The sequence below is a fragment of the Lottia gigantea genome (assembly GCF_000327385.1).
Source record: "Lottia gigantea unplaced genomic scaffold LOTGIsca_54, whole genome shotgun sequence".
NCBI lineage: Eukaryota > Metazoa > Mollusca > Gastropoda > Lottiidae > Lottia > Lottia gigantea.
Window position 1 is genome coordinate 1,026,145 of NW_008709848.1, and position 26,080 is coordinate 1,052,224.

General features: G+C 34.6%; 1 protein-coding gene across 1 annotated transcript in view; it reads right to left on the reverse strand.

Moving 5' to 3' along the window:
* Window positions 1-8,678, reverse strand: part of LOTGIDRAFT_126576 (hypothetical protein) — a gene marked incomplete at both ends in the record, with an annotated part of 43,597 nt that extends 34,919 nt beyond the window's left edge. The window contains one exon of the mRNA XM_009062939.1: window positions 8,325-8,678. Coding sequence (XP_009061187.1) covers window positions 8,325-8,678 — 354 coding nt within the window. The remainder of the gene's footprint in view (window positions 1-8,324) is intronic.
* Window positions 8,679-26,080: the final 17,402 nt, after the last annotated feature.

Here is a 26,080-nt window from a genome sequence, read left to right on the forward strand (position 1 = left end):
TCTGAGCATTAGCAGAACCAAAATGGCTGTATTTCTACTTCCGGTTTCATATTGAAAAGTAAACAATGAAATGCCACACTATTATATATCGTATTGTTTTGTATGTTTGTGTTGAAGTGTCCAAATGGGCTTGTAACGAAAACAAAACCACCTTTACTCGAATGTTGAAAACATGAAATGAAACTAGCCTAAGCTTTTATTCCACTTCCTTAACGACCAGGCTGTTTTTGAGTAAACTACAGGAGTTGGCGAGTACTGTACTGGCAAAAGTCCCTTAATGCTCTCTCATACTTCATTTTAGCTAGAAAGTTGGAGTAAACTCTCAACAGGAACCGTGCCATGCTTTAGAAACAGTATCTCTACCCAAGTCATGAAAATCCGCATTCAACTCCTGTTTGACATTTGATATTATATCACCTTCTCGGTTATGGCTACGTATTCCCGAAACGATCTTAGCACTAGGGTATCCTAGAAACAGTGTTAGAAGTTAGGACCCTAGGACATCCCAGCGATAAGATCGTTTCAGGAATATGTGGCCTGTGTATTTTAAATGAATCAAATAGGGACAATTTCGACCCAATCCCCCCTTGTCTACAGGGTATTTGCGTGTCATATTAACCCTTGGCTAATAACAAGCATATACATCTTGAACATACATCAAAGGGCATGTCACAAATTATCCAATTTAGCTGAATGTTTGATGTATAATATATACCGTGCTAGCAATAAGACGGTATTATCATGACCAAGAACATGGTATTTAACATACGTCTTCCCTATAATTTATACCACAGTGAAGCCAGGATATTCAATACTATCAATAGCTGCTCAGTATCCACCCATATTAGTTCACGTTAAATACTATATTGGGTCATCAATTAAAACCTGTAATAACCAGTTTCACCGAAATATTAGCATGTCAGGGAACAGACGTAGCCAAGTAGATCTAATGTAAGCAATATTGGAATAATTGGCATCAAGATGTCATGACAATTCAAGACAATGGCACTTTTTAATCTGGGTTTGAAATGGAAATGCTGTATTGTGTCTGGACTACTATAAATAATATTCAAATAATAAGTTAGAGGTATAAATAAACAAACAAGTATTAACCGCAAAACGAGACCCGATGACATACATTGGTAGGAGCTAATGAACTTTTCGTAAGAGAAAGTATATATATCACAAGTAAGTTTTTCGAAATGAAAATAATAAAGATTTCTGATAATCTATTACAATATAATATATTTATACTACATCGCATGCTCTATATACTCGTAATGATTTTACTGATAGATTACTTTGAAACTCTGCTACTTATTTCATTAATATCTATTCCATATAGATAGCTTATATTTCTCAACGTTTAGGCTTTCAAGCAAGTTCTATCATGAGTCGTTATTGGCAATCTTTATTTGTATTAACTTTGTGAATATAAAAATATATTTGCATGAACACTGTGGATTGTTGGTTTGCGTCACAGGAGAAAAGACAGTAAATAAATGCGCGATATTCAGCCATGTGTAGGCTTTCACCTTCTACGAAAATAGTTTTTTTTTCTGATTAATTGCTTAATATCAGACTATAGTACAATGAATTTGTCTGAAACACTGTCAAGTTTCGCTACACGAAATCATTGGAAAGGTGTCGAGTTATCAAGGAAGGAAATAAAGCATTGTTATCCACATGGTGAGAACTAAAGCATTAAGTATATTATGTAAGAGCAATGAAGATAGATATTAATCTCAAGTCGTGCTAATGCCTAATTAATCAAATATCTCCGTAATACGTAGGGATATCCAGAAAGAAGCACTAGAGTACCCTGACATCCATCTTCACAATGGTCAAAGTATTATGTGTTCATCTTATACCTTGACTGCATTTTTGTTTCACGGGCATCGATTTGATGGGATTGTACGCCATTGCTGCATTCACAAACCCCCGTGAAACAAATAAGTGGGCCTTTGCAGTCAAGGTAATTCCTTGACCATCGCGAAGATGCCTGACTTCATACCGTAGTGGAAATACGGGACTTGAGTTATCGTAAGTAAGGGCTCTCTGAAAATCAGAAAGGGACATCAGGTTAGATGAGTGGCTTAAAAACTAGGGGAATCACGTGTTCTATAAGGGAGGGGAACCGATATCACGCTAACGACGCTCAAATTATTATTGAGGAACTGGTATGATCCGAGACAATCTCAATATAATACCAGTATAGGACATCAGGTTAGATGAGTGACTTAAAAACTAGGGGAATCACGTGTTCTATAAGGGAGGGGAACCGATATCACGCTAACGACGCTCTAATTATTATTGAGGAACTGGTATGATGCGAGACAATCTCAATATAATACCAGTATAGGAGTGCCGAGCAATAAATCTAAATTAGTTTTGTTGTTAAATTTTTTATGAATTATAGTCTTGGAATTCTAATTAGAAACCAAAGTGTGCTATCTTGTTTGTGTTTGGAAGAATTTTTGATATAATTGGTTTAGCTGGAAATTTAATTTTATCTCTGGCAAATCATGTTATTATTTGTTTAGTTTCCTTTGAGGCACCAGTTTAACGACATGGTCTATATCTTAATATACATACAACATACGAACAATTAGCATATAATTTTCCGAATTACGAATGTTTTCAAAGAAGTAAATGAATTGCAATAACTCGCTGCCACAAATCTGAAGGAATTCCAGTTTGTTCCTGACAATGGTAATAGGTTTTATAGAAATCACATCAGATTTGAACTCAAGTCGATTTGTTCTGTCACAATCGAGTTCACGTGATTAATTTTATTAGGGCCATTCGACAAGTACCATTACTAATCGCACAATCCCACTAACACAAAAAATAAACGAGAAAGAATGTCATTTTAAAACCTCTCTCTGGCTAATATTGCCTTTATTGCTTCTATTAAGGTTCTAATCTATTCATTATGGAAGTGAAATACTCTTCGTACTATGTTACAATAGTACTGATTATCTTCCAATACACCACGATCAGATTCAGTTGTTAAACTGATGTGTTGTATCTGTGTGGTGGATTATTTTTCTAGCACACTGTTCGCTTTAGTTCTTGAGTTGCTAATAAACGATGTTAAAGTAGGATAATGCGCGGATTTACTTGATATACTTTTGTATTATAGTCCAAATCTGTGTGTTATGGAGAGATTCTTTAAAACTCAATTGTTTTTTTGAAAGTGTTGTAACTGATTGGATATGGTCCATCATAGCAATGTTTTCGACTTCAAACTCAAAGTCATCTCAAGAAAATAAATCAATTTAAATGATTATTTTTTTTTTTGATATAATGACAACGTTGAGTGGATATTAAATGTTCGTGTTTATTCACATGCTATTATTTTTTTTATTTTAAAAGCTGAATGAAACTTTAACAATAGATTATTGACTTTAAAACATCTGTATAATTATCGTACAACAATCAATGAACATATATTAAAGTGGTTGAATACCTCGACAAAAACTACTGACGTATTTATTTCTGTCGAAAATGGCGTAATGGCACAGAATAGCTGCAAAAAGGCTTTGTTTAACAAAATATTGAATATGAAATTAGCGAGAAACTTAGGTTCTGTGAATTTTGAGTGAATTTTCTTTACTTTGAAAAATGTCCACTGCGTTTACATATATACGCAGTGTGTACAGTAATCGACTTTTCTAGGATAGCTTTAAAAACAAAATGCTGACCGCAAGCCTTATATTAGCATGTTCACAATCCTGCTTTTAACCCGCCTGACTGTTTTTTACAGTGTAAAAGTTTGATTTTTCTATTCGAAAATTGAAATTGTTTGAATTAACAGCACATATGGGAACCACCAACCCTTTACTACAAACAGTTTACATTGCGTAGGAAGTCATTCGAGTCCAAAAACTGGTCACATTTTCACTGATTTGATTGTTTCAGATGTTAATTAACACCTCAAGTAGGTCTCTAAAGCTTTTAACCGTAGAAATATTCCACTTTCCAGAATGCAAATCTGCCTCTTTAACATAGAATGTTCAGGCACGGAAAGTTAATTAAACTGTTATTCTAAGACTACTTCCTTTTAAAATTTTACAAGCATCAGCAGTTTTAGAAATATTGAAGCATTACTATAAAACGCACTTAAAAGATCACACGGTTTTATCTTAAAGGATTTTTAATATCAAAATGTTTGCAGCAACAAATGGCATTTTTTTGACGAAGTACTAAAATAAAATGAAATGTAGTTTTACGTCTTAAAGTTCCCCATATATTCAAATTCAAATAGCCTTACCGCCATACATGTTGTTTATGATAATAAAAAAATATTTGTCAAAAAAATAAAATAAAAAATATTTGTCATAGATGTTACCTCTCTCAAAGGAATACAGATTAAACCCACGCAGTTGGTAGGAATAGGAAGAATCTTTGGGGGCCGCTTGTAAAGTAACGTCAATGTTTGAAATCTGTCTTGGGGAACCTCGTATTAGTACGTAGGCAGTAAATTATTGATATATTATTGATATGGGTACCTTTCCGTCTTAACTATGTTAGCCATGTAATAAATGATCGAGACTGATTCATGCTTCGCTTATATCTTATATAAGACAAATGAAAAACCTCCTTTACGTTTAGTAGATCCTTTAATACTGGAATTCATCAACATGGATTTTCCGGCTGCCTCTATCTTGTCAGAGTAACCAATTGATGAATTGCTTATATCTGTTCTTTATTTCTGTAGCTAACCATATTACAGAATAAGCAATGCTGAAGGGCAAATGAATGACCGACACATTTCCTATCTAGCAACATAAATAAACCAAGTACTAACGAACCAAATCGCAAAACGAAACCCGAAATCCAAACAGCATAACGACAAACATTAGTTGCAGCTAATGAATAACATACAAAAGGACCAATAAGTCCAAGAAATTAAAATTCACATTTACACCATCTTTGTATTAATATTACATAAGAAATATTAAGTCTTCTGAGTTCTACTGGAAACAATCACGATTCCAATTGCTTTGTATATTTTTTCTCTTGTCATGGTGTTCGTAAGTAAATGAAGACAGATAGCACGACATCATAGATCTGGTTTCTCTCTTAATGAAGTTAAATACGATTTATTAAGATAAATCATTTTGATTTGGACAAAAACAGTATTTCCCATTTCGCATTAACGTGAAAAATATAGTCAAATTGACACATTCTTTATATCAAGCTAATTTTCTTAATTTGCTAAGGTCATTTTTAAACTAGATAGGGATTAAAACTTGGCTTGTTAAGAAAGTCGCATTAGTCAGTTTTTGATTCGCATGAATCTTCTTTTATTTCATATAAGATCTAATATCTTAAGGTACCCTTACACCATGGTGATTACCATTTGCGTATGGTTGAGAATTATGAAAGTGGCCATGGATACCAAACGCGTTTCACAACTTAAATGCATGAAAGTTGCGTTCGAAACGTATGACCGCTATTCTTATTCGCAACCATACGCAAATGCCGCTCGCCTATTAAAGATTTTGACATAAAATGGCGATTATCAAACGATATACTTCAGAACGGCATTACGCATTACACAAATGTCGTAAGTGTTGCCACCATCTATGGATCTAATTTCTGTCCACTTCAGGAGTATAATAAGTAATTACACATACCTCTCATATTCGTCTGTATTATAGATAAAGTATAACTCTTTGGAATGCATAGAACATGTTTAATAACCGCTAGCTAAACATTCGCACTTCACGCCATAATTCTTATAATTATCTGCCCATGTTATTGATGGCGTTACTAATGGCAGAATGTATCAAATCGAATTTATATTTTGCGGGCAGAATACGGAGATTTCACTATTGTACTTGTTACTCTTGAGCCGTTTTGCATTAGTCTTAAGTAATCCTATTGTTGTATGTACAAAAGCGAAACTTATTTGAAGATATCATATTTTGGGGTAAAATATAAATAAAGCACAAGTACATATATGGGTTATAATGTACAGTTCACCAAACCAATAGTCAACGAAAGAACTTTACAAGAAAACTACATGGTCATCTATGTAATAAATCCGTGCATGTTATTCATCATCTCTAAATCCAATGGTACGAGAAAAATCGTACAATAAATATGACAAAGATGATTATGAACGCCAACAGACACAGGACGTTTGCCACTCCTTTTTTAGAAAGCCCAGACAACTGATAGGATTATGTGGCATGTAGGTGTTTTTATTTGCATTTCAGATATGTACAGAAATATCAATGTACATTAAGTAGACAACAGAAGTTCCAAAAGAGTCTGGAACAAAAGATTTGAGATCGTTGTTAATCAACCAGGCTCTCAAGGGTGGTGACTTTATGGTGATAATGAAATCGTAAATAGGAAGATATTAAAGAATCCGGCCGGTTCAGACTAATTAATTTTACATGATTAAATTCTTGTTGGTCAGTGGAACAACCGGACACTCCTAATTGGCAGACATTGGCAGTACAGGGGAAAGGGGCATTTTCCCGAGAAAAATGGTTCGTACCCCACTTCATTAAATATCAAATTTTTTTATATGTTTTTGTCCTCATATTCTCCTACTAATATGAGTCAGATTGCACCAATTCCATTCTATCTTTGCAAAATTTTCTTGGGGAACCCTCTCAGACATTCAGGTTGTCGCATTTTGAATCTTACCTAGCCAGTTGTTCATTAAGTCATTACACCCCATATTAATTGTACCTCCAGTCTTAGGAGGCTGGCGCCGTCGCTGACAGTATTATGTGGCTAATTGCTATTCTTAGGCTAATTACATTGATCATTTGAGTCCGTGTCCAATAACTTTTGCCTTAGTTTGGATTCCAGTGGCTTAGCTCTTGTTGCAGGTGAGGTTATGTGATATATATGGAACATGAGCTGCTGCATTGTGAGCAATTTTGTAATATGGCTGGTTATTGAACTAAGCTCGCGGTGTGATATTATTAATTTGGTATTCTCATGTCCAGGTGTCGGGATAACAGATGAATCAAATACGTAAGATTTCTATCCCGGTCATTCTAAGCTTCAAAATAAACAGAAGCATTGAAGATTTCTTCGAAAAAAGCATAAAGCACCATGTAACTAACGCACGAGTCGCTAATGAGCGTATTGATCAGCACACCTGATGCCCTACTACTAGGGTCATCAATCCAGTGTCTTGTAATACGTGTACTTGGTTAATTATTATAGCCTGACTGTCGTATTTGACTTATAATTATGGCCTTTCATGGTAAAGCATCAATAATGTCAACAGACCATTCGCCAGGATCACTGCCAAGTGGTTTTGTGAATCCGGGGCTTAGAGACACGATCTGATGGACGCGAATGTTACTACCGTTAAGTATAAGCATTTTCCTTCTTTTGCTCCTGCATCGAAACAGATTTCTTGGATTTTTTGGCATTTACCAGCATAAATAAAAAAAAATCTGCATGGCCACAAGAATAGATTCAGCTGTGACATCTATCTGATCATTATAATGAATGTATATGGGTTAACCTAGAATTAAATTGTATATCATCGAATAATTCTGTATTTTATGTTATGCAGGTTACGTTTTTGTAGGTCGATTGATATCTGTCGATGTACATGAGGAAATAGCTAGGGGCAATACCATGTTGATTGTGGAAATACAAATAAGCTGTGGCAAATAAGCACAAATTCAATTGATTTCGATGAGCATTGAGAGTTACGAACGTGTCTTCAGAGTAGTTTGTTCATTATTTCTTATCTTAAAAGATTATAAAGCACTGCAATGTATGTAGTTCACCTAATTCAACCATTACCTAATATCGGGTAATATTCACATACATTGTATATCATCTATGTTAAGACGCTTAATAAAAATTTGTACAAGCAACAATTCCGTTAACCAAAATACTCGTCCAAACAAATACCAAATACAAAAAAAACAAACAAAAAAACAGCTATATCATGAAGAACAATTAAGCAAAATTGCGTTTCATGCAATCCGTACAAGCAAGACAATTCCGTTAATCAAAATCTCGTCCAAAGTAAAATCGAGTAAAGTTGGATAGTAGTGGACTCCTCCAAAGAGGAGTACCGTCAGGTGTTTCGAAAAGAGTAGAGAAAAATTTAACAGCCATGACTTTCAGATGTTTATACATACCTCCTATTAATAAGGTTGAGAAAAGTATATTAATTCTAAAACCAAAAGTTTACGCTTCGACGCAACCGATCTGTGGTTTGCCTACTGAGATAAAGGCGTTTAAAAAATAATCATTATTTTAATCAACCTTAATAAATGAGATGTGAGAATTGAATTAAATTAATTAGTTCATTTTAATAATCTTACCTGAAGGAAAATGGCAATCTTACACATCAGCTCGCCGAAGAACCAGGTTTCTGTTATTTCTTGAAGAACTGTTGGTGGCAAACATATTACAACAACCAGAAAATCAGCAACCGCCAAATTGACAATAAACAGATTTGTAACTGTCTGCATGTGCTTACTCCTCCAAACCACAAAACAAACCAAAAAGTTTCCAATACTTCCAACGATAAATGCAAGAGTATGAAGAATAATAATGACCCATTCTTCAATAGAAGGGAACATATATTCATGAATTTGATCAATAAACCCCTCTCTTGGCCCACAATATTCCTCTAGCAGTGTCCAACAAGTGGTATTATTGCTATGCCCTGTCATATTGTCCACATCCATGTTACTCTTTCAAGGATTCTTACTCTCTGAACACTAACACACTCTCTTAATAATCTGACTAACAATTCCTGTCCATCTTGGTCTAATAACGTCTATTACACGCAGAAGACTCCTTACACATCCACATTAATCTATAACAAAAAAACCTTTTAACAAGACAGCATGCTGCAAAGGAAATAAAGTCACGGATAGATGCTTTGCTATATTTTTTAAACAGTTTTTAAGTTAAATAGAACACTGGTTGACCATTAGACAGTTTTCTCTTGACGACCTACGCTGATCTGGTAAGGATTCCTATATCATATTTAATACCTCCGGCAATATTAGCCGACATTTCAGAACAATTATAAAAGTTGAGACTAACGTATTTCCACCCACAAGGAAATCGCCAGGACGTCTTCAGAAACAAACAATTCAATTAAAAAGTCCTTTAGTCCATACTTTATACAGATGAATGAAGACCCGCTCTCGTGAGAAAATCATAAATAGACAAAACCGTTTAAGAATAAAGTCATAAATCGAAGATGCTAAAGGTCTTTATAATGTTTCACTATGTACCATTAAGTCATTCCGCTGAAACAAATCTAAATAATGCTCAACACACCTTTATCATTCCAGAATAAAAACCCGGTAAAGTTTTTTGAATTGAGTTATCACGAGTATGTATGAATACTGAAGATTGACATCGTACATCAGCAGTGTATTGGATTTCTGTCGGGCTCTACTCCTCCTACTCGCCTTGATTGACAGCTACTAATTATTGATACGGCAATTACCAAGAAATGCAAATGATGATTAGACATTAAAGCATAATTATATTTAAGCATCTTCTGATTTTAGTTTCACTTGGATGATGTACTGTTTATTTGTTTTTAATTTCAATATTGTAATTTTTTAAATGAATTAGACGTATAAAGATAAATCTATTTTTTCAAAGCACGAGACGTCTTCAATCTTTTTTAAGTGTCAATTATTGTATTAATTTATGACTCTACTGGCTGGCTAAAGATTAAATTGTGATTTTCTTGACTTTTGTATTTAGAAAACTGCTTACAGTAACGATAGCATACTCTCGAATAGATTTCCGAGCCACCGAAAGATCTGAAAGCAACCCCAAATAGCCAAAACGGTGCTGATCTCTAGAAGATATTGTGGCAAAGGTCGGCCAGATTGAAATAAAATATAATTTTACGTCATTTTTTCTACCCTTATGAAGGCGGGAATTGACATCCAGTGCGGAAGATACATTACACCCCGTTGACATTTATGAAGATTCGGCCTTTACGGTTCGGTCTTGGTAAATTTCAGGTAGTTCATACGATTTCAAAGAGACTAATGGTGAAACTGCAACATTTCTTTAATACACAGGGAACTGGATTAATCTAGTAAAGGTCTTCAAGAACATAGACATTTCTATGGAATGAACAGAATGCGCCCTACGTGGGTCGTTCTTACTCTTTCACAAACACATCGCATCAACAAACTTAAAATGGTGAAAGATGAACATAATGGGATTCAGTAACGAGACAAAATCTGCTTATATAAAATCGCTTCTCGAATCTTAATACCATCTGGTACCGTCTGAACTAATCCTGAATCTCCCTGGTGTTATTTATTTCCCAACTACATAGGCTTTCTTCAAGAAGGTGATGTAATTATGTTTTATGTTATCCCAAAGGAAAATTGTTTCCTGGTTATCAAATAATGTGTAATCCCTTAGTAGTCTGGTAATTAATAGCTGATCTGGGAGTTACGCCTGTCTGGAAACACGCTACCTTCCTTAACAGTAGCCATCTTCAAGTACATTTTTAATGAGACACATCACATAAGTATTAGCGGACTCATTACATGTAGTAAGTAAAACTCAATTGCATTTTTGGCAATACAGGTAAATTTATCTCTTTCGTGTCCAGTATCGTTACTTCAGCTTAGATATCACTGGTATCTAGTCGAACAAATCGCCGATAGGAATGGAACTTTGCGAGTTGTTGCAGATACGTCAAGTGCGCACTCTGCAGTCAGCAATATGACTTGGCTTGGCTTTGCTCCGAAGAACACTCGGCTTGTTCGACCAATTATCGTCAAAATCAATCAATACAAAATGTTGCCGAGACTCTGTTATTTAATTGGTCTGCCAATTGATCTGCTGTCTATCCACCACAATGGTTCAGATCCAAAGGACAAGACAATGTGCTTGTTGTAACAGCGGCAAGAGAAAAATGTGTCGTGAAATCCGAAATTACGCAACTTGCTTTGATATATATACCCCAAACCTCCAGAATAACGAACGAGCAATTGTCACTTTACCAGACGCTAAGATACATGTACTTCCAACGGATTTAACAAATGTCTGCTTCGAGTTCCCATCGGTCTGTGACACAGACTTATTGTGACAAGGAAAGAATTAACATGTACAATCAAAGTCAATATCCAAAAATACCAAATCCATTAGTGCCTGTAATTCCAGCTTATTTTATATCCATTAAAGGTTACGAAAAGTCATTAAAAATCAACAGTATTTTACTCTTTTCTTAGACAACCTCGTGGGAGCTTTAAAATAGGAAATGTGACTTGTTCTTGTTCAATCCGTGGTCCAGAAATTAATTATTTAGAGAAAAAAAGAAAGGACAAGGAAGCTTACCACACATAAAAGAAAATATTTTAGACGGAAAGTTATCCATATTGGTTTTTTTTTTTCGTTATTCAATTTCACTTTATACACATGAAAATAATTATAACAAAACTGCTCCAACGCTTATCCTGTAACTCCACTTAGTGGCGGAGCCAGGTTTACGTCCGAGAGGGGGCGGATTATCTGAGATTGCCCGAATTTCTAACCAAGTGGTGAGATTATGCCCGAAAATCTTTCGGGGCTGCGACGCCACTGACTCCACTACCAGAGTCTTGACGACCATCCACACGTTCACGGGCGACAAGAAATAGAAATCTCTGTATTGTCCTGGTCCGTCCTAGGCCAAAATCTTATTCAGTTCAATAAGTTTGAACTACGATTATTCAATATTTTTTATTTTTTTCTGCAATGTTTCTTTATCTGCATTTTCTATAGGTTATGAATTTATTCATAAATAATTTTATAAAAGAAGAAATATCATCAGGTACAAGTATTTATTGACATATCTGAAGGTTGATTCTTTTATTTTCATTTCACCAAAAAAATAATCTCATTTAATCGATAAGCATTAATTATTAACTTATCTAATTTTCTTAACCTTTAGCTTGCACTTTGTTTCTTCAAAAATCTTTACTTGTTTCGCTTACTTTTTTCTGTGCTTTTTTCGACTGTGATCTCATCGCCATTTAACATTACTGTCTACAGAAAAGAGCGAGAAGCGAAGCAGAACATGCTTCCTTTTTGGTATTTCTCTTTTGAGGAATCAACTACTATGCAACTATTACTTTCGATTTTGCTATACTTTGGACGAGATTTTGATTAACGGAATTGTCTTGCCTGTACGGATTCTGGTTATGCACACATCAGAAATAAAGAACCAATCACAGCAATTATACTAGAAGTATGATTGACAAGTTACAAAATTTAATTTTATGCTTCCAGAACAATATCTGCTAGCCTCTTGTTGGTCAATTCCGTCCATTAATCTTCCCTTAATTATTGCCAGCCAGCCAGCAAGCCGGAGAATTAGAGCACTTTACGTTTTATACAGCAGAGGCATGTGTGAGAAAGGATGTACTTAACCTTACGAACAATTGTATCACCTAACCCTTGATTTAGTAAGAGCATTGTCCCCTGTTCAGGTTTATTTTGCTGTTTATCCAAAATTGCAAATTTATATGAATTTAATGCTATTGTTCTATGCTATAAGTTTTAACATATAATTATGTAAATGCGGTATATATTGTTTAATATCGATATGATTATATTTTAAATTATTCACACCTGCTGTGTTGAAATTACTATCCAGGAATTTATGAACCAAATTATCTTTTAAAAATAAGACAAAGTAGGGCAGCGTATATGAAAACATCATGCTTGTTGTTAACTTTGTCAGAGAGTCAATAATTCTCAATTTGTAGAAATTTATACGGTAGTTTTATTCCATAGATACACCGAGACGACAATTCAAATATCAAATTACAAATTGTTCTTTTACAGATCAGAAAAAAAATCTAGGGCAATTTGTTTCTGTATAAACAATACTTACTTACATGATAGGATTAGGAGCATGCTTTCGCCTATAATACCCTTTCTTCTAGTGCAAATCAATTCATTCTTTATGTTCCGAATGCTTTTGTTTTTTTTTTGTATGTTCATATTAGAGCAGTAATGAGCGCTATACTAAGTTCAAAAATCTCAATCTTATTTAATATATTGAATAGTATTTCAGTAAATTGCCTGCAATCGTATTTGGCAAAATGTTCAATACAAATCCTGTCGATAGGAAGAGCTATGTATTATTATTATATATATATATATATCTGTAAAGGATGTAGTCTTACACGTTTATGTCGATTAATTAGAAGATTCGAAACACTTATGCATGCTTCTGATACTGGTGAGTTCAGGAGCAGTAAGATTCTGGAACTATCTAGACACACTTAAGACGTGCCGCATACGACTGGAAGCTCGGTATTATGAAGGAGGAATTATTTCTGAAATTTCGACAACCGAACCTATGCGATTCAACGTAAGTAAAAGCATGGTATAGAATATAAAAATAAACATTTCACTATCTTAAACCCAAAGATTGTCTGAAGAATTCATAGCTCTATTAATAATATACATGTTCATCAGTGAAGAGTAATTACAGGGTTTAGGAAAACAAAGTCAAGTATAAAGATATGTGTTAGTTCGTTCATGATGTGTTTATTTAACTAATAACATTAAACATCAAACCAATATCATATGGGGAAATACATACAAGAAATAACTCTTAAAAATATTATCTTCAGCACAAGTACTGGCATCTAATTTTTTTTTAACAAAGTCCATTAATAAATTACAATTACATATTATTATCTTTAATGTTTCTCTACCATAACGTAATGTCAAACTCAGTCTCATATTAGCATTAGAAGACCAGAGCTAACCTCCAACTGGAAATTCATGGGCCTTAAGTATTTAGATGAAGAAGTGGGGTTTGGTTGATCACACCCTAGGTAGAAGAAATTGCCGCCATCCATGCCTTTGACCTGGAACACACTGAGGAAACCGGAAGAGGGAACTCAAGTTCTCAAACATGAGGTGAAGCCAAGATGGAGCGAGTTGGAAATTTTCAGTGTGGGACCTGTGTTCCGACCTGGAAGAAATTAAAGCAAATATGAAAAGCAAATTTTAGAAATTCTTAGAAGAGAACAGTTTATCCATACTATTTGTCCACCAATCCTGTTGACTGCATCACGATGTCAGTGAATCACCATAATGTAATACTTTCGACGAATTTGTACGATATTGTCTTAAATTGGGTTGATAACTGAAAATAAGTTATACAAGATTCCTAATAATACGGAAAGCAATATCCGTGATGTTCGTAGATATTCTAATATTATCAATAACTAAGGTGGATGCCTCGAAACTTCAATAATAATACGAGAACAGATTGGCAGAATTACAGCTGAAATTAATATCTCGTCTATATTTCGCAGCACGTTTATACTAACGATTTTATGATACAAAAACATCAGCATTTCTTTGATTAAGTATGTAATAATTATGTATCTAGGGATTTTATTATTCATAGTATTATCTGCAGTAGAATATAAAACATTAACCTTACATTGATATTACACTAGCCTAGCTAACACAGGATCAATTCAACTATTACGTGTTGTATTGTTGACTTCTATAGCATGCTGCTTCGATCCATGCTCAGAGTAGGGATAAGGAATATATTGTAAAAAACATTAATAGCGAGGTGGTTTGTCCAGTTTAAAATCTGGTATTCCGTTTTGTATCGTCGCTTTTGGTCGATTCGGTATGATTTGATTGATTATTGTCGAAATGACAGAAAATAAGACAACATTGAGTACAACGTTTCACCAGAGCAACATGGCGGTTTCTTTTTCTATTTCTAAATGAGATAGATGTAAAGTGTAAGGCCTATATGTCCTGGAGAAGTCGAACACAGCCTCCCTCGAAATCTAAATTAATAACACAATGTAATTTATATTAGTGTAAGTAAGTCAAGAATTCCCCTAGACAACCAGGTCATTATTCAATCTAACAGAGACGTTATCAAAATCATTTTACAACTTTGAAGATAACGATAGTAATAATAATGATAGAATCTATTATTTTGCGATAACAACGATAGCTTGCGAGACACATTATATAATGTACCATCTTGATATTATGGATTGACATAGTGCGCATTGTGTTGTTTTAACAACGGACAAAATTGATGACAAAATTGATTGGCCAATGAAGTTTTCTTACCTGTGTTAGTCATACCAACATTTAATAGGGAATCAAAAATGCGCATGAGACATGCGTACACGATATAGTCTGATTGTCTACTTACCTAACCATTAGAATTGTTTATAACTGCTGTTGGCTGTCAAAATGTCGTCTACCCTGTGCTTTCTATGGACAATCTAGGACTTTGTAGGTGAATAATGAGACAGTTTGAAGCCAATTTCTTATTGAACTCGAACATCGAACATGTATATAGTACCTGCAAAACGATGAAATAATTATTGCGTGGAATAGGTTAAACGGTATATATATCAAGCTGGCAGTTGACAAGAACAATTTATAACTCCTTAATTCTAAATCGATGAGAATTTCTCAATGAATATGTGTAAGTATTGTAGAATACCTAATGATTATATGTGTCCCAATTGAATACTTTTATTGTGATGTAACTCCAAACCAATTTAATTTTTGTTTTTATTGGTGCGTGGTTGAGTGCTCGTATTAAAAGTGAAACAAAGTCGTTAAAGCCAAGGTTTCCTTGTTTTTGTTACCAGAATCTGGTGGCTTTTGTTCTGCACATGCCATTAAGTAAGATAGATAAAATACATGGTGGAAACGCTCCACAGACTTTTTATATGACACAACTGAACCTGATCGGACAGCAAAAAGTTACATTATATCAACTTGAAGCTGTTTCGTAACCAGTGCCTGTGACACAAAGAGACGGGAATTTCTCTGATTACTGAAAAGGCAATTGCCCTCTGGACCAAACGACTGCTATAAGCATAAATTCGCTAGGTGTGCTGCTCTTCTCAACTCGCAAACCAAGGGTAGCAAAAACACCCAATTGATCCAGATATAACTACCAACTATCACGAATACCAACAACTTCTTAATACAGCTGGAAACGGTCGTTGACTTTACCGTGTACCCACTAACCAGTATGCTCAGGTGAATCTTGAAAATGGTGCCGTCTTTTACGTGCGAAAGTGTTGGAAAAGAAAGGAAAATAATAAAGATGTTTGTGAACACTCTATTATATTATTGACAAGTTGAATTAATAAAAAGACATGTCCAATATGACAATGTAATGATTAGTCATTGATCTAAAATCAGAATAAGTTGACACTTACAATATCTATGTTTGTAGTAAACATTGAAACACCTAATAAGGTATATGATATTTAATGAACATGGTAATGTATTATTGTATTGATGTATTGGTGTTTTGAGGTCTCAAGCCTGAGGTCTGCGAAAGGTTTTCTTATGAAATGCTTAAAATTCATCTCAGGCCATCTGAAGTCTGAAGTCAGATCGACTTAAAGGGTCTCAGGGCCTCACCTCGGAGACACCTTTCATCTCCATCCCCTTCGGACATTTTCTAGATTCGCCCCTGTCTGGATCAGTTGAATCTTTACTACATACGGACAGAAATTTTAATGACAAATATATATACTTCTGAAATGTTTGAAGTTGGTACACAATTGAAATAGATCATAAATTGTATCAGAGAGGAAGTGAGTTCGCATCCAGAGGAAATAACCCACGTGTCGAACTGACTGATCATCTTCCACCACTGACATTGATATAATGCTGCCAAGTTTGTCCACGGAATAGAATATAGAATGTAATTCAATGTTCAAATTTTATGGTCGTTATGGACAACTCTTTGATAAATAGCATTAATCTGCGTCTGGCATTTTGGCTGACTTGTTTCGTCAGGCATGAATTGATCTGGTTGTCTCTCATGATTTTGACCATTATAGTAGTGGCCGGTGTCGCGCACGAAGCAGTCCATGCTTACTTTTTGTCGCAACACCCGATAGCACTTCTCTTTGGAGTAGCCCAATACTATACAACTTTTACTCCCACATTTTCTTTGAACATATTTTTTGATGGACGGATTTGTATAAGATGACGTAGATATTATCTCAAGAGGAACCTGAAGTGGTGTTGCTGATATGTATCTGACCTGCACACTGAAGAAAACGAAAAAACGAACAGTGATATCTTATTCATTTCAATTGACAATTCCAATTATATTTGACAGATACCGATGTGATAAATCTATCATATAATATAAAAAAACATTAAAAATCGAAAATGGATGCATAGATATTATCTTAAAGGAAACCTGTAGTGCTGTGGCTGATATGTATCTGACCTAACGTCATGGAAAAATACAGAAAAAAATAATAATTTCCAACTGACGATAACAATTATATTTGACAGATTTAAATTTGATAATGCAGGTGGTAAAACGGACTATTCAAAAAAGGCCCGGGTAAACACAATCTAATCAAAATTCGATTAAATTTAGTATATTATTTGTATGTTAAGTCTTTTACATTGTAAAATGAATTTTTTTTTAACCAATGTAGACTAATTTTAAATAGGTTGGGATTTACAAGACGAGGATATATAGCAGAAAACTACTACTATCTCAAGCGTTAAAATATGTCCCCGATATTGTGTTTATTGAACAAAAAGGTTCCAAATTTTGCCAAATATGCACCATAATGATACACAATAGTAATAAAAAGATAGTGGACCACAGCCATATACGCCCACCACGTCATGCGGATGGTAAATATTCAAGATTTTGGGGCAAGGGCAATACCTCTGCTTCTAACGGTCGAAAATAGCTCAAATTCGAACTTGATCTTCGTTTTAAGAATATGTATACACATACCGAATTTCATTTGATTCCATCAAAGAATCAAGTATTTAGAGCGTTTATAAGCAAATGTCGACGGACGGACCGACGGACAGACAGGGGTGCCGACAATATACGTCCACATAGAGAGTTGTGGGCGTATAAAAATGATGGTATCTGTCATTAATTTCATTTATTATTCTATCTGACTTAATCTTAAAGGAATAGAAACCTAGTTAAGAGCTGGCCAAGATATGTTTTACACTGTTGGTGGGTTAGGAAATAAGAATAATGGTTTTCTACTGTTAATTCTGTTTGCAAATGTATTCCACTTCATTGGAGGTTACACTCCCCAAAATCTAACATGAATACTAATAGCCATAGAGAAATGTGCATACCACAATGACATTTTGTTGAGGCGGTGGTATATAAAGCGATATTCTGATTGTGACATCTTAAACAATTGGTTATTTAATAACATGGTTGTACATGCATATCGACATAGATTTAAGAGGAATACAGATTGATGCGTTCTAAATAAAAACCGTGAAGCAATGTTTTAGTTGAGCATTACAAAATTATTGGCACAATGACAGTATGTGAAGGCCCGAATGTGGTATCTAAAGAGATATTCTGATTGTGACAACTAAAACAATTGGCTATCTAAAAATACTGTGATGTATTGACATAGTTTTAAGTGGAATATAGATACTAACCTATGAAGCAATGCTCTAGTTAAACATTAAACAAAAATAGCTTTTAGCTTAGACATTATCTGAAACAATAGAAATTATGTAAAAAAAACAATAGGTAAATTAACTCAGTTAAGTATCAAAATAGGTGCTAAATTGGATGATACGAGATGGCCGCTGAAATAACAGACTGGGGAAAACGAACGTTTAATTTCAGTTTAACTATACACTATTGTAATTGAATCGATCAGCTCGTAATTATATTTTACTGGAAGCTCTTGATTTGAAAAGTCTGGTCGGTCTGATGACAGTTTTTATACTCATTACAAGTCTAAAAATTCTCCGTTTGACGTCGAGTAGATCAAGTGGACAATCAACCGGGGTTTTCCAGTACTTTTTGACCCGACTTCAAAATTAATGAACTTGCTGTGGTAATAAACCTGGCGACATATTCGCTAAACTATCGTACCAGATATTATTTGAGCTAAATTACGCGAGACGTTTTTGTTTGCCTTTATCTTTGAAGCTATTTTCAAGAAACAAAACATCACATTGATTGCCGATGGAACCACAGATATAAGTGGTTGTGTTGATCCATTGACACCCTTGATTTCATTTCCAGTTTCCAGTGATCAACGCAAGTTTCAGTGATAATTCCTAAGGCCACTAATTCCATGGTACTTATACCGTAAAGGGACAGCCTAATAGAAAATTTATCATTGCCGAGCATGGAATTCGTGGAATTAAATTGTAATCTTGACTCATTTCGTCTTACTTATTATTTTGGAATTTTGTGTGGGTAACGAGGCGATTTTGCAGGGAAAATCACGAAATAGTATGGATTTATAGGAATAAGGGGGTAATAGTAGAGATTTATAGGGGAAATGGGATACTGCGATCAATCAAGCATCCTGAAAGAGTTAATAGAAAAAGGCTGAAAACCCCGTTACTAAAAGACAAGAACCAGCTCCAGAAAAAAAGAAGCCAGGCTAAAACTTAAAAGATGCATATGGCGGAAAAGATGGTGAAGAAATATTGAGCAAAGCATTGATTCATTGAACAATCAACAGCTGGAAGCATAAAATACCCATCATTCATAACAAACTTCAACATAAGTAGCATTAAAATTGATCATTTAACGAAACCCGAGGAATTTCTATTGACTTCCTTAAACTCAATATCAAATGCACCAGACCTTAAGCGAAGAAATCAAAATGTCCATAATTGAAATCTTTTTATAGTCTTAGACTGAAACTCAACCTATTCAGAAAATTTTAATGGACTTTAAGACGAGATCACACAAAAACTGTTGATAGAGCTAAAGGCACACAGGGAATTTCTTTGTTTTTTTACCAACCGAGTGTAGCCAAATCACATTAATATGCAGATGGCCTGTTATATCACGATGACATTCTTCTTTCTAAGCGGGTAAGGACACGAAATGCTGGTTTGACATAAATTGTAACTTTTAAGACACAGACTCTTTATTTTTTCATCGCATGTCTGTACCGCTTTCATAAACGTACAATTAACAGGGAATTGTGCACGATTAAAAAGCACATTATTGTTATTATAGACCAATATTACTGTCCAAACCAATCATTCTTTCAAAGCTACAATTGTCTAATTCACAGAACTTCATCATTAATTAAATTGAACAGAATTCAGAATGAAAACGAGCAGTTTGCAGACTATTGTTACAACCATATACTTGTTTCTAATTACAGACAACAGAAACGAATATTCAAGCGTCTTCAGATTGATTTAGTTTATCTATATACAATTGAAAGAAGAATGTTGAGAATGAATGAGTTTCATTCCTTACAGCCGCCCACCATCCGGAGTGAATAGAGTGATGAAGCTCCTGCTTTTTGTCGGAATGCTACTCTCTTTTATGTTAACGAAGTCTACTACCTCGAGCTTCATATATTTAGTGGTATTTCAGCCCTTAATCGAACAAAAAAACACAAAAATAAACAACCTATATCAGTGATAATCCAATATCTGGATTTCCTAATCTGAGAAATTAAGAAATATGTATCATTTTAAAGGCATGGTTCTGGTTGTAATGTCAATTGACAACAGTAGCATAGGGATAAAAATCAAGGTCATACCAGAATGTGATATTTCTGGTTCTGAAACCAGGCCCATAACCAGACATGATTAATCGGAGGGGCAAGTAATATATCCGGAGGGGCAATGGTATACGATGTTAAGTTGCAGTAATGAACTTTACTTGGTTAGTCTGAATTTTGCCCCTTGTAGCTGCGGGCATTAGCATCATTTCAGAATGTGGTTCTTGACACTCATGCTCTCCTTTTACCGGTTCTGAGAAGATTGCCCATTGTCAAGTCGTACTGATTTGCGCCTCATCAGAGAGGTGATAATAACCAACTTTCAATGACATGACATTTAAGATTAAGACTTGTTGACAATCGACTTATGAGATACGTTGATTGACAGAGTAGCTTCATACACTGACCTGATCCTTGACTTATCGAACTAGCGATTCTCATCACCAAATCCTAATTACATGTCATCAGAGTGACCATTTCTGATCAACATATTGGACAAGTTTCAACATTGTCACACTCATTCTGGTAACAGTTCTAAAACTGGACGCGTATATGACATATGATGTACTGAACCTACGTAATATCACCAACACATGGACACAAAACATGTACTGATCCAACATATTGGACAAGTTTTCACTTCGTCAAACTCGTTCTGTTGACAATGACGTGTATATATGACATGATGTACTGAGCTCACGTGATATCACCAACACTGGGACACAAAAGTTACAGGCTTAAGATGAAACGGCAACAGAAATTAGAATCTATCTAATATCTATCTATTTATCTAAATCCGTTGGGTAGTTTTCTTCTGTTAATCTTTGCTATTCATTTGATGATAAAATAAAATAATAACTCTCCCATGTGAACGTGAGGTTAGTTTGTTCTGGTAGGCTCAAGTTTGCTGTGAGCGGGATTGGCATTCGTTAAGTTCTCATTTTTCGCATAAGCGATTATAATTTTTGCCGTATAGATACTGAGACTTGTTGACAAGCAAAACATTCTTGCTCTGAAATATAGACCATTTAATCGTCTCATTAGGTTTGGAATTGAATCCCAAACCACCAGATCGGAAGTAAATACCGTTAAGTCCTTTATAGTAAGGTGTTCCACGTTCATGTAACACTTTGTCATTTCACTTAAGATAAAACTATATCCAGTTCCAATACTGGAGTTGCAATACTATTGTGTTCTTATGGACTAGTTTTATATTTAGATTACTTCCCTTGGATTGTCAGAAATTAGCAAATAGACATAAATGTAACACCATTACATGTATGTAAGTGTCGCTTCCAGTCTTGGTTAAGGAAAATGTACATGTATATCTATCTATTCTTAACAAATCCATTATGAAATACTTCAGAAATATGATAATTAATTTCGTTGGATTGAGATGACGTTTTGCTGGTCTGAAACTGGACGACTAGATGCTTTTCAGCCATTCTATCTGCGTTAAGGGATACGGGGTTGAAACATCTGGGATTGAAAAAATCCAGGATTGAATCCTCAAGCTTCAGGTTAGCATGCAAGCACCTCACAAAGTTTGAGAGCAACAAATGAATGCACTGACGACTAAAATATTCCAGCCGCCGTGTGTTCTTAGTTTTGATGTCTTCGTCGACCTGAACAGTAAAAATCGGTGATCATCCGATTGATTACATTTGCTTGTAAAGTGCCAGTCGATTCGAGACCCTTTTTTACTAGAACAGTTGATTTGCTATTGACGATTTTGGGCCGGACTTCATATGAACGCGGTCATCGTCCTGTCAAACCCGACACCGCTCTTCCTAATTTGTTGGTTTTTTGTCTGTTTATAAAGTTGTTTTTTAAGACGATATTATCACACGTTGCCAGTTCCCTGAAGCACAGACGATGACCAGAACTAAATTATTTTCACAATGTCGTATTTAATTGCAATTGTGATAACATGAAAATAACCAATTATTATCTCCGTATTTCAGTTTTTATAATTGTCCTTAAGTTCTTATGTTTCTCGAAAACGGCGGCAGATTTCGTGCAATAGTTCATTACGCAATGATTAAATATAAGAAAGCAATTGAAAATGTAACAAGGTTCATTAGAATGTGGTGTTAGAAAATATTCAATGCAAATGTTACATCTGAAATAACCTACTTTCGTTTTTTAAAAAAAAAATGTCATCAATCTTTTTAACTGTGTTCATTTTATGTAATAGCTTTCCAAGGAGTGTAAACATACGCCTGCACGCCAGCTTTGTTCAGGTTTTTTATTCTGTAAAGAGCGTAAATCATGATGTGAAATGATTCAAGTTGATTGCAATAATTCAAAAAATTTTAATCGCAAAAGTAATCATCTTCTTACTCGATCTAAATCAAATTTAAATAGAAGAAAACTGTCACTTTTATTACGCCCACGAATAGATGATGGCCCGTTTTAACTTAATAACTCAAGCCTCGTTCATCGAAAAAACTGTCCAATTCAAATAAATCAAATATACTGTAGCTGCCATTGTGCTTGGATGCAAGAATATTTGACGTTGGCGTATAAAAACAATGCGGCATGACCAATAAAAATCAAGACAATTCCGTTAATCTAAATCTCATACGGCAAAATTGTATAGTAGTGGACTCTACCAAAGAGAAGTACCATCAGGTGATTCGAAAAGAGTATGCATGGTCTGTTTCGCGTGCGACACCCACCACAATAATTCTGACCAATGATAATTGATTTAAAAGAATGGAACCATTTGTGTCATATAAATTTGTAATGACATAACTTTAATGACATGTATTTGAATTAGAAACTGCAGTTGAACGTTTATTTTTATAAATGAGGTTATCAGCTCGACGTTTTTTTGAGCAATAGCCTGTTAGACTCAAATTTCATTCTTCTTGTCATTAATCTAGCTTCAAACTTATAAAAAGAAATCGGAAAAAGATTTTCCTGCCCACGGATAGGATTTGGTGACACGCATTTAATATCGGCACGAACAAAATTATTTCATGTAACAATTTCTTGAAAATTCTTTAAACTGTTCTTTAAGTGGTAAGGTAATTGTGTTCAAGAAGAATATTACAGTCGGTCAGGGCATATTTCTTTTTTTTTAGGATGTTAAGTTTTTCTGTGGTTGGTTTAATGTTTAATTTTTTTTTAAATATGTATGATTTTAGTTTTTTGAATTATCATTTTTGTTAATTGATTTATCTAAATGTTTCAATCCTAATTCCTAAAGAATCTTTTAAACGAAATACTGTACAAGTAGAATAATTTATATTTATTTATTACCCGCGAGGAACATCTACGTTAAGAAAAACAGGGTCAATAAAAAGTAAAACATTGAAATCAATTTAGACTGAATAAAAGCCTGGCGTGTAAGTTAATTGAACAGTTGATGCCTATAGAGAATTATCACTATTAAAACAGGTTTTTTTAACAGGCGGAAGCCCCTACCATGGTTGTAATGTCTGTTATTTGAAACAAATTTCTTTTTAGCACAAATAATCACTCGATCATGCTCCCAGCGGTTAGATAAAAATTAAAGTGAGCTTTTCTGTATGTAAAAAGGCACACCATCATCAAAGATTTCATGTTCTTTCGATGTATATTCGTAATTTCTATTCAAGATTACCTGCTTTGGTCACATGTTTTCCCTATGTCATTCCTCTTTTCAAACAGTTTGCAGCTATTTGCCAGACCAGCTTCTACCTAAATTTCTTTTGCAATTGGTAAAACGTTGTGTTCAGATTGTGTGACTTCTGGAGGGCGTGACCTGGCTTTCAGTCACGCAGAAAATACAACATTAACAGTTATACATTACTGGTCTCAGAAAGAGTAACTGACTGATCAAATAGTTAGATGTATTATAACAAAATAACATACACAGACAAACAAGGTGTTCGTTTCGTTATCCATAACCTATATACAATAAAACCAGTCTGTTATCACAGAAGTATGATTTGTACATAGTGATATCTGAAATAATTGGGTAACAGATCTATCTGTAGGCACTGACGGCTGATAGGTGATAACGGCACTATGATAATTTGGACATGGCATATTATAAAAAGGAAACGTTATCAGGCCTGTTACATATTTGTTTACTGTTAGTAACTTGTGATAATAGTACATAATAAGATAACAGTCTCTTCCGAAATGGAACATGAATTCATGATCAGTTTGATCTTGATTCAGTGGAGAATTTCTCTTGATGTTCTTCTACTGTAAAATATAGACACTGATAAGAGTGTGTTCATTTCCTGTACTTTTGTCCTATTATGTTATATGGAAAATGTCAACCCGAATTAGTCTCGGATTAGTGACTATCTGATTCGACAGGAATAAGTGGTCTGTAAACGCCTTTGTCGAGTGGGCAATTTAAACTCGTGTATTCTTAAAGTGCGAAAGGAAATACGCCCCCCCCCCCCCCACCCCACAGTGGCTGTCATGTCTCACTTTAGAGAATAATGAGACATGTGTCCAATCCGTCTGGGTTTGGAAATTCAGTGATTTGGAAAGCCATTTTATGATTTTCCATCTACGCATAAAAAGATATGGTAAGCGCCCAGAGTATGCTCGGTGACTTTTTTATAAATCAGTTGGTGAAAATGGTTAACAATACGACGATGGTAAGTACAGTTGATAGAATACTGTACGGTTTCTAACCTAGGGACATAAAATCACATTAACAGCGAATACACAAAAGGAAGTTGTTAACATTTATAAGGAAGTACCTATAATGAGATTTGTTCCATGTTAGAGCATTATCATTAAGGGATCTGTCGATAATGAATATTGTTATACTATAGTTATACGATTAATTAAAAACAACTTCATCATTAATTATAGTATTTAGCAAAAATACTTACTTCCGAATCTACATATTGTGAAGTTGCAGAACAAAAGAATGAAGGACTCTCGAGACTCGTTGACCGTCCAAGCTAAATAATAGTGTCTATGACTTCACACCGTTTTGACTGACAAAATCTAACGCTTATGTACCCCAAGGGTATATATCTTGTATGCTTGTTCCGGTGGAAGTTGACCTTAAGCGACAATCCCTTTGAATCTAATTTATATCATACTATAGAACAGTCAGAAGAATGTTTGACCATAAACTATTGTTGTCGGCATGACAAGATCCGAACACAAACTAGTTAAAATACAGCTCAACATACAACCATCTTCGCTATGGTCAATGTATCAATCACTTCGTTTTATACCCTAAATACAATAGCCACCTTTCTTGAACCACAGAATGCAGCGATTTCATTCGATTGTACGCCAGTGAATACAGGGATACGCTAGTGATTACAGCCAATCAGAACCCTCGACTTAAAGACAGTTAACATTATGGCTTAAAAGAAAACACCCCAGCAAGCAAGGAATTTGGAGCCTCAACCGCATGCTAAATACAGACATGATCGTTGTTTCGGTTTCTCTTACTTGTTAGGTGCTGGATGGATATTGTAATTCTGTAAAATTACGGACTGAACACAATAACGAATATGAGGTAATCAAAAATTGTCAGCTTATTGGCAATGTTATGATACTTTCCAACTATTTAATATAACAAAGTTACATCATTTTGGTCT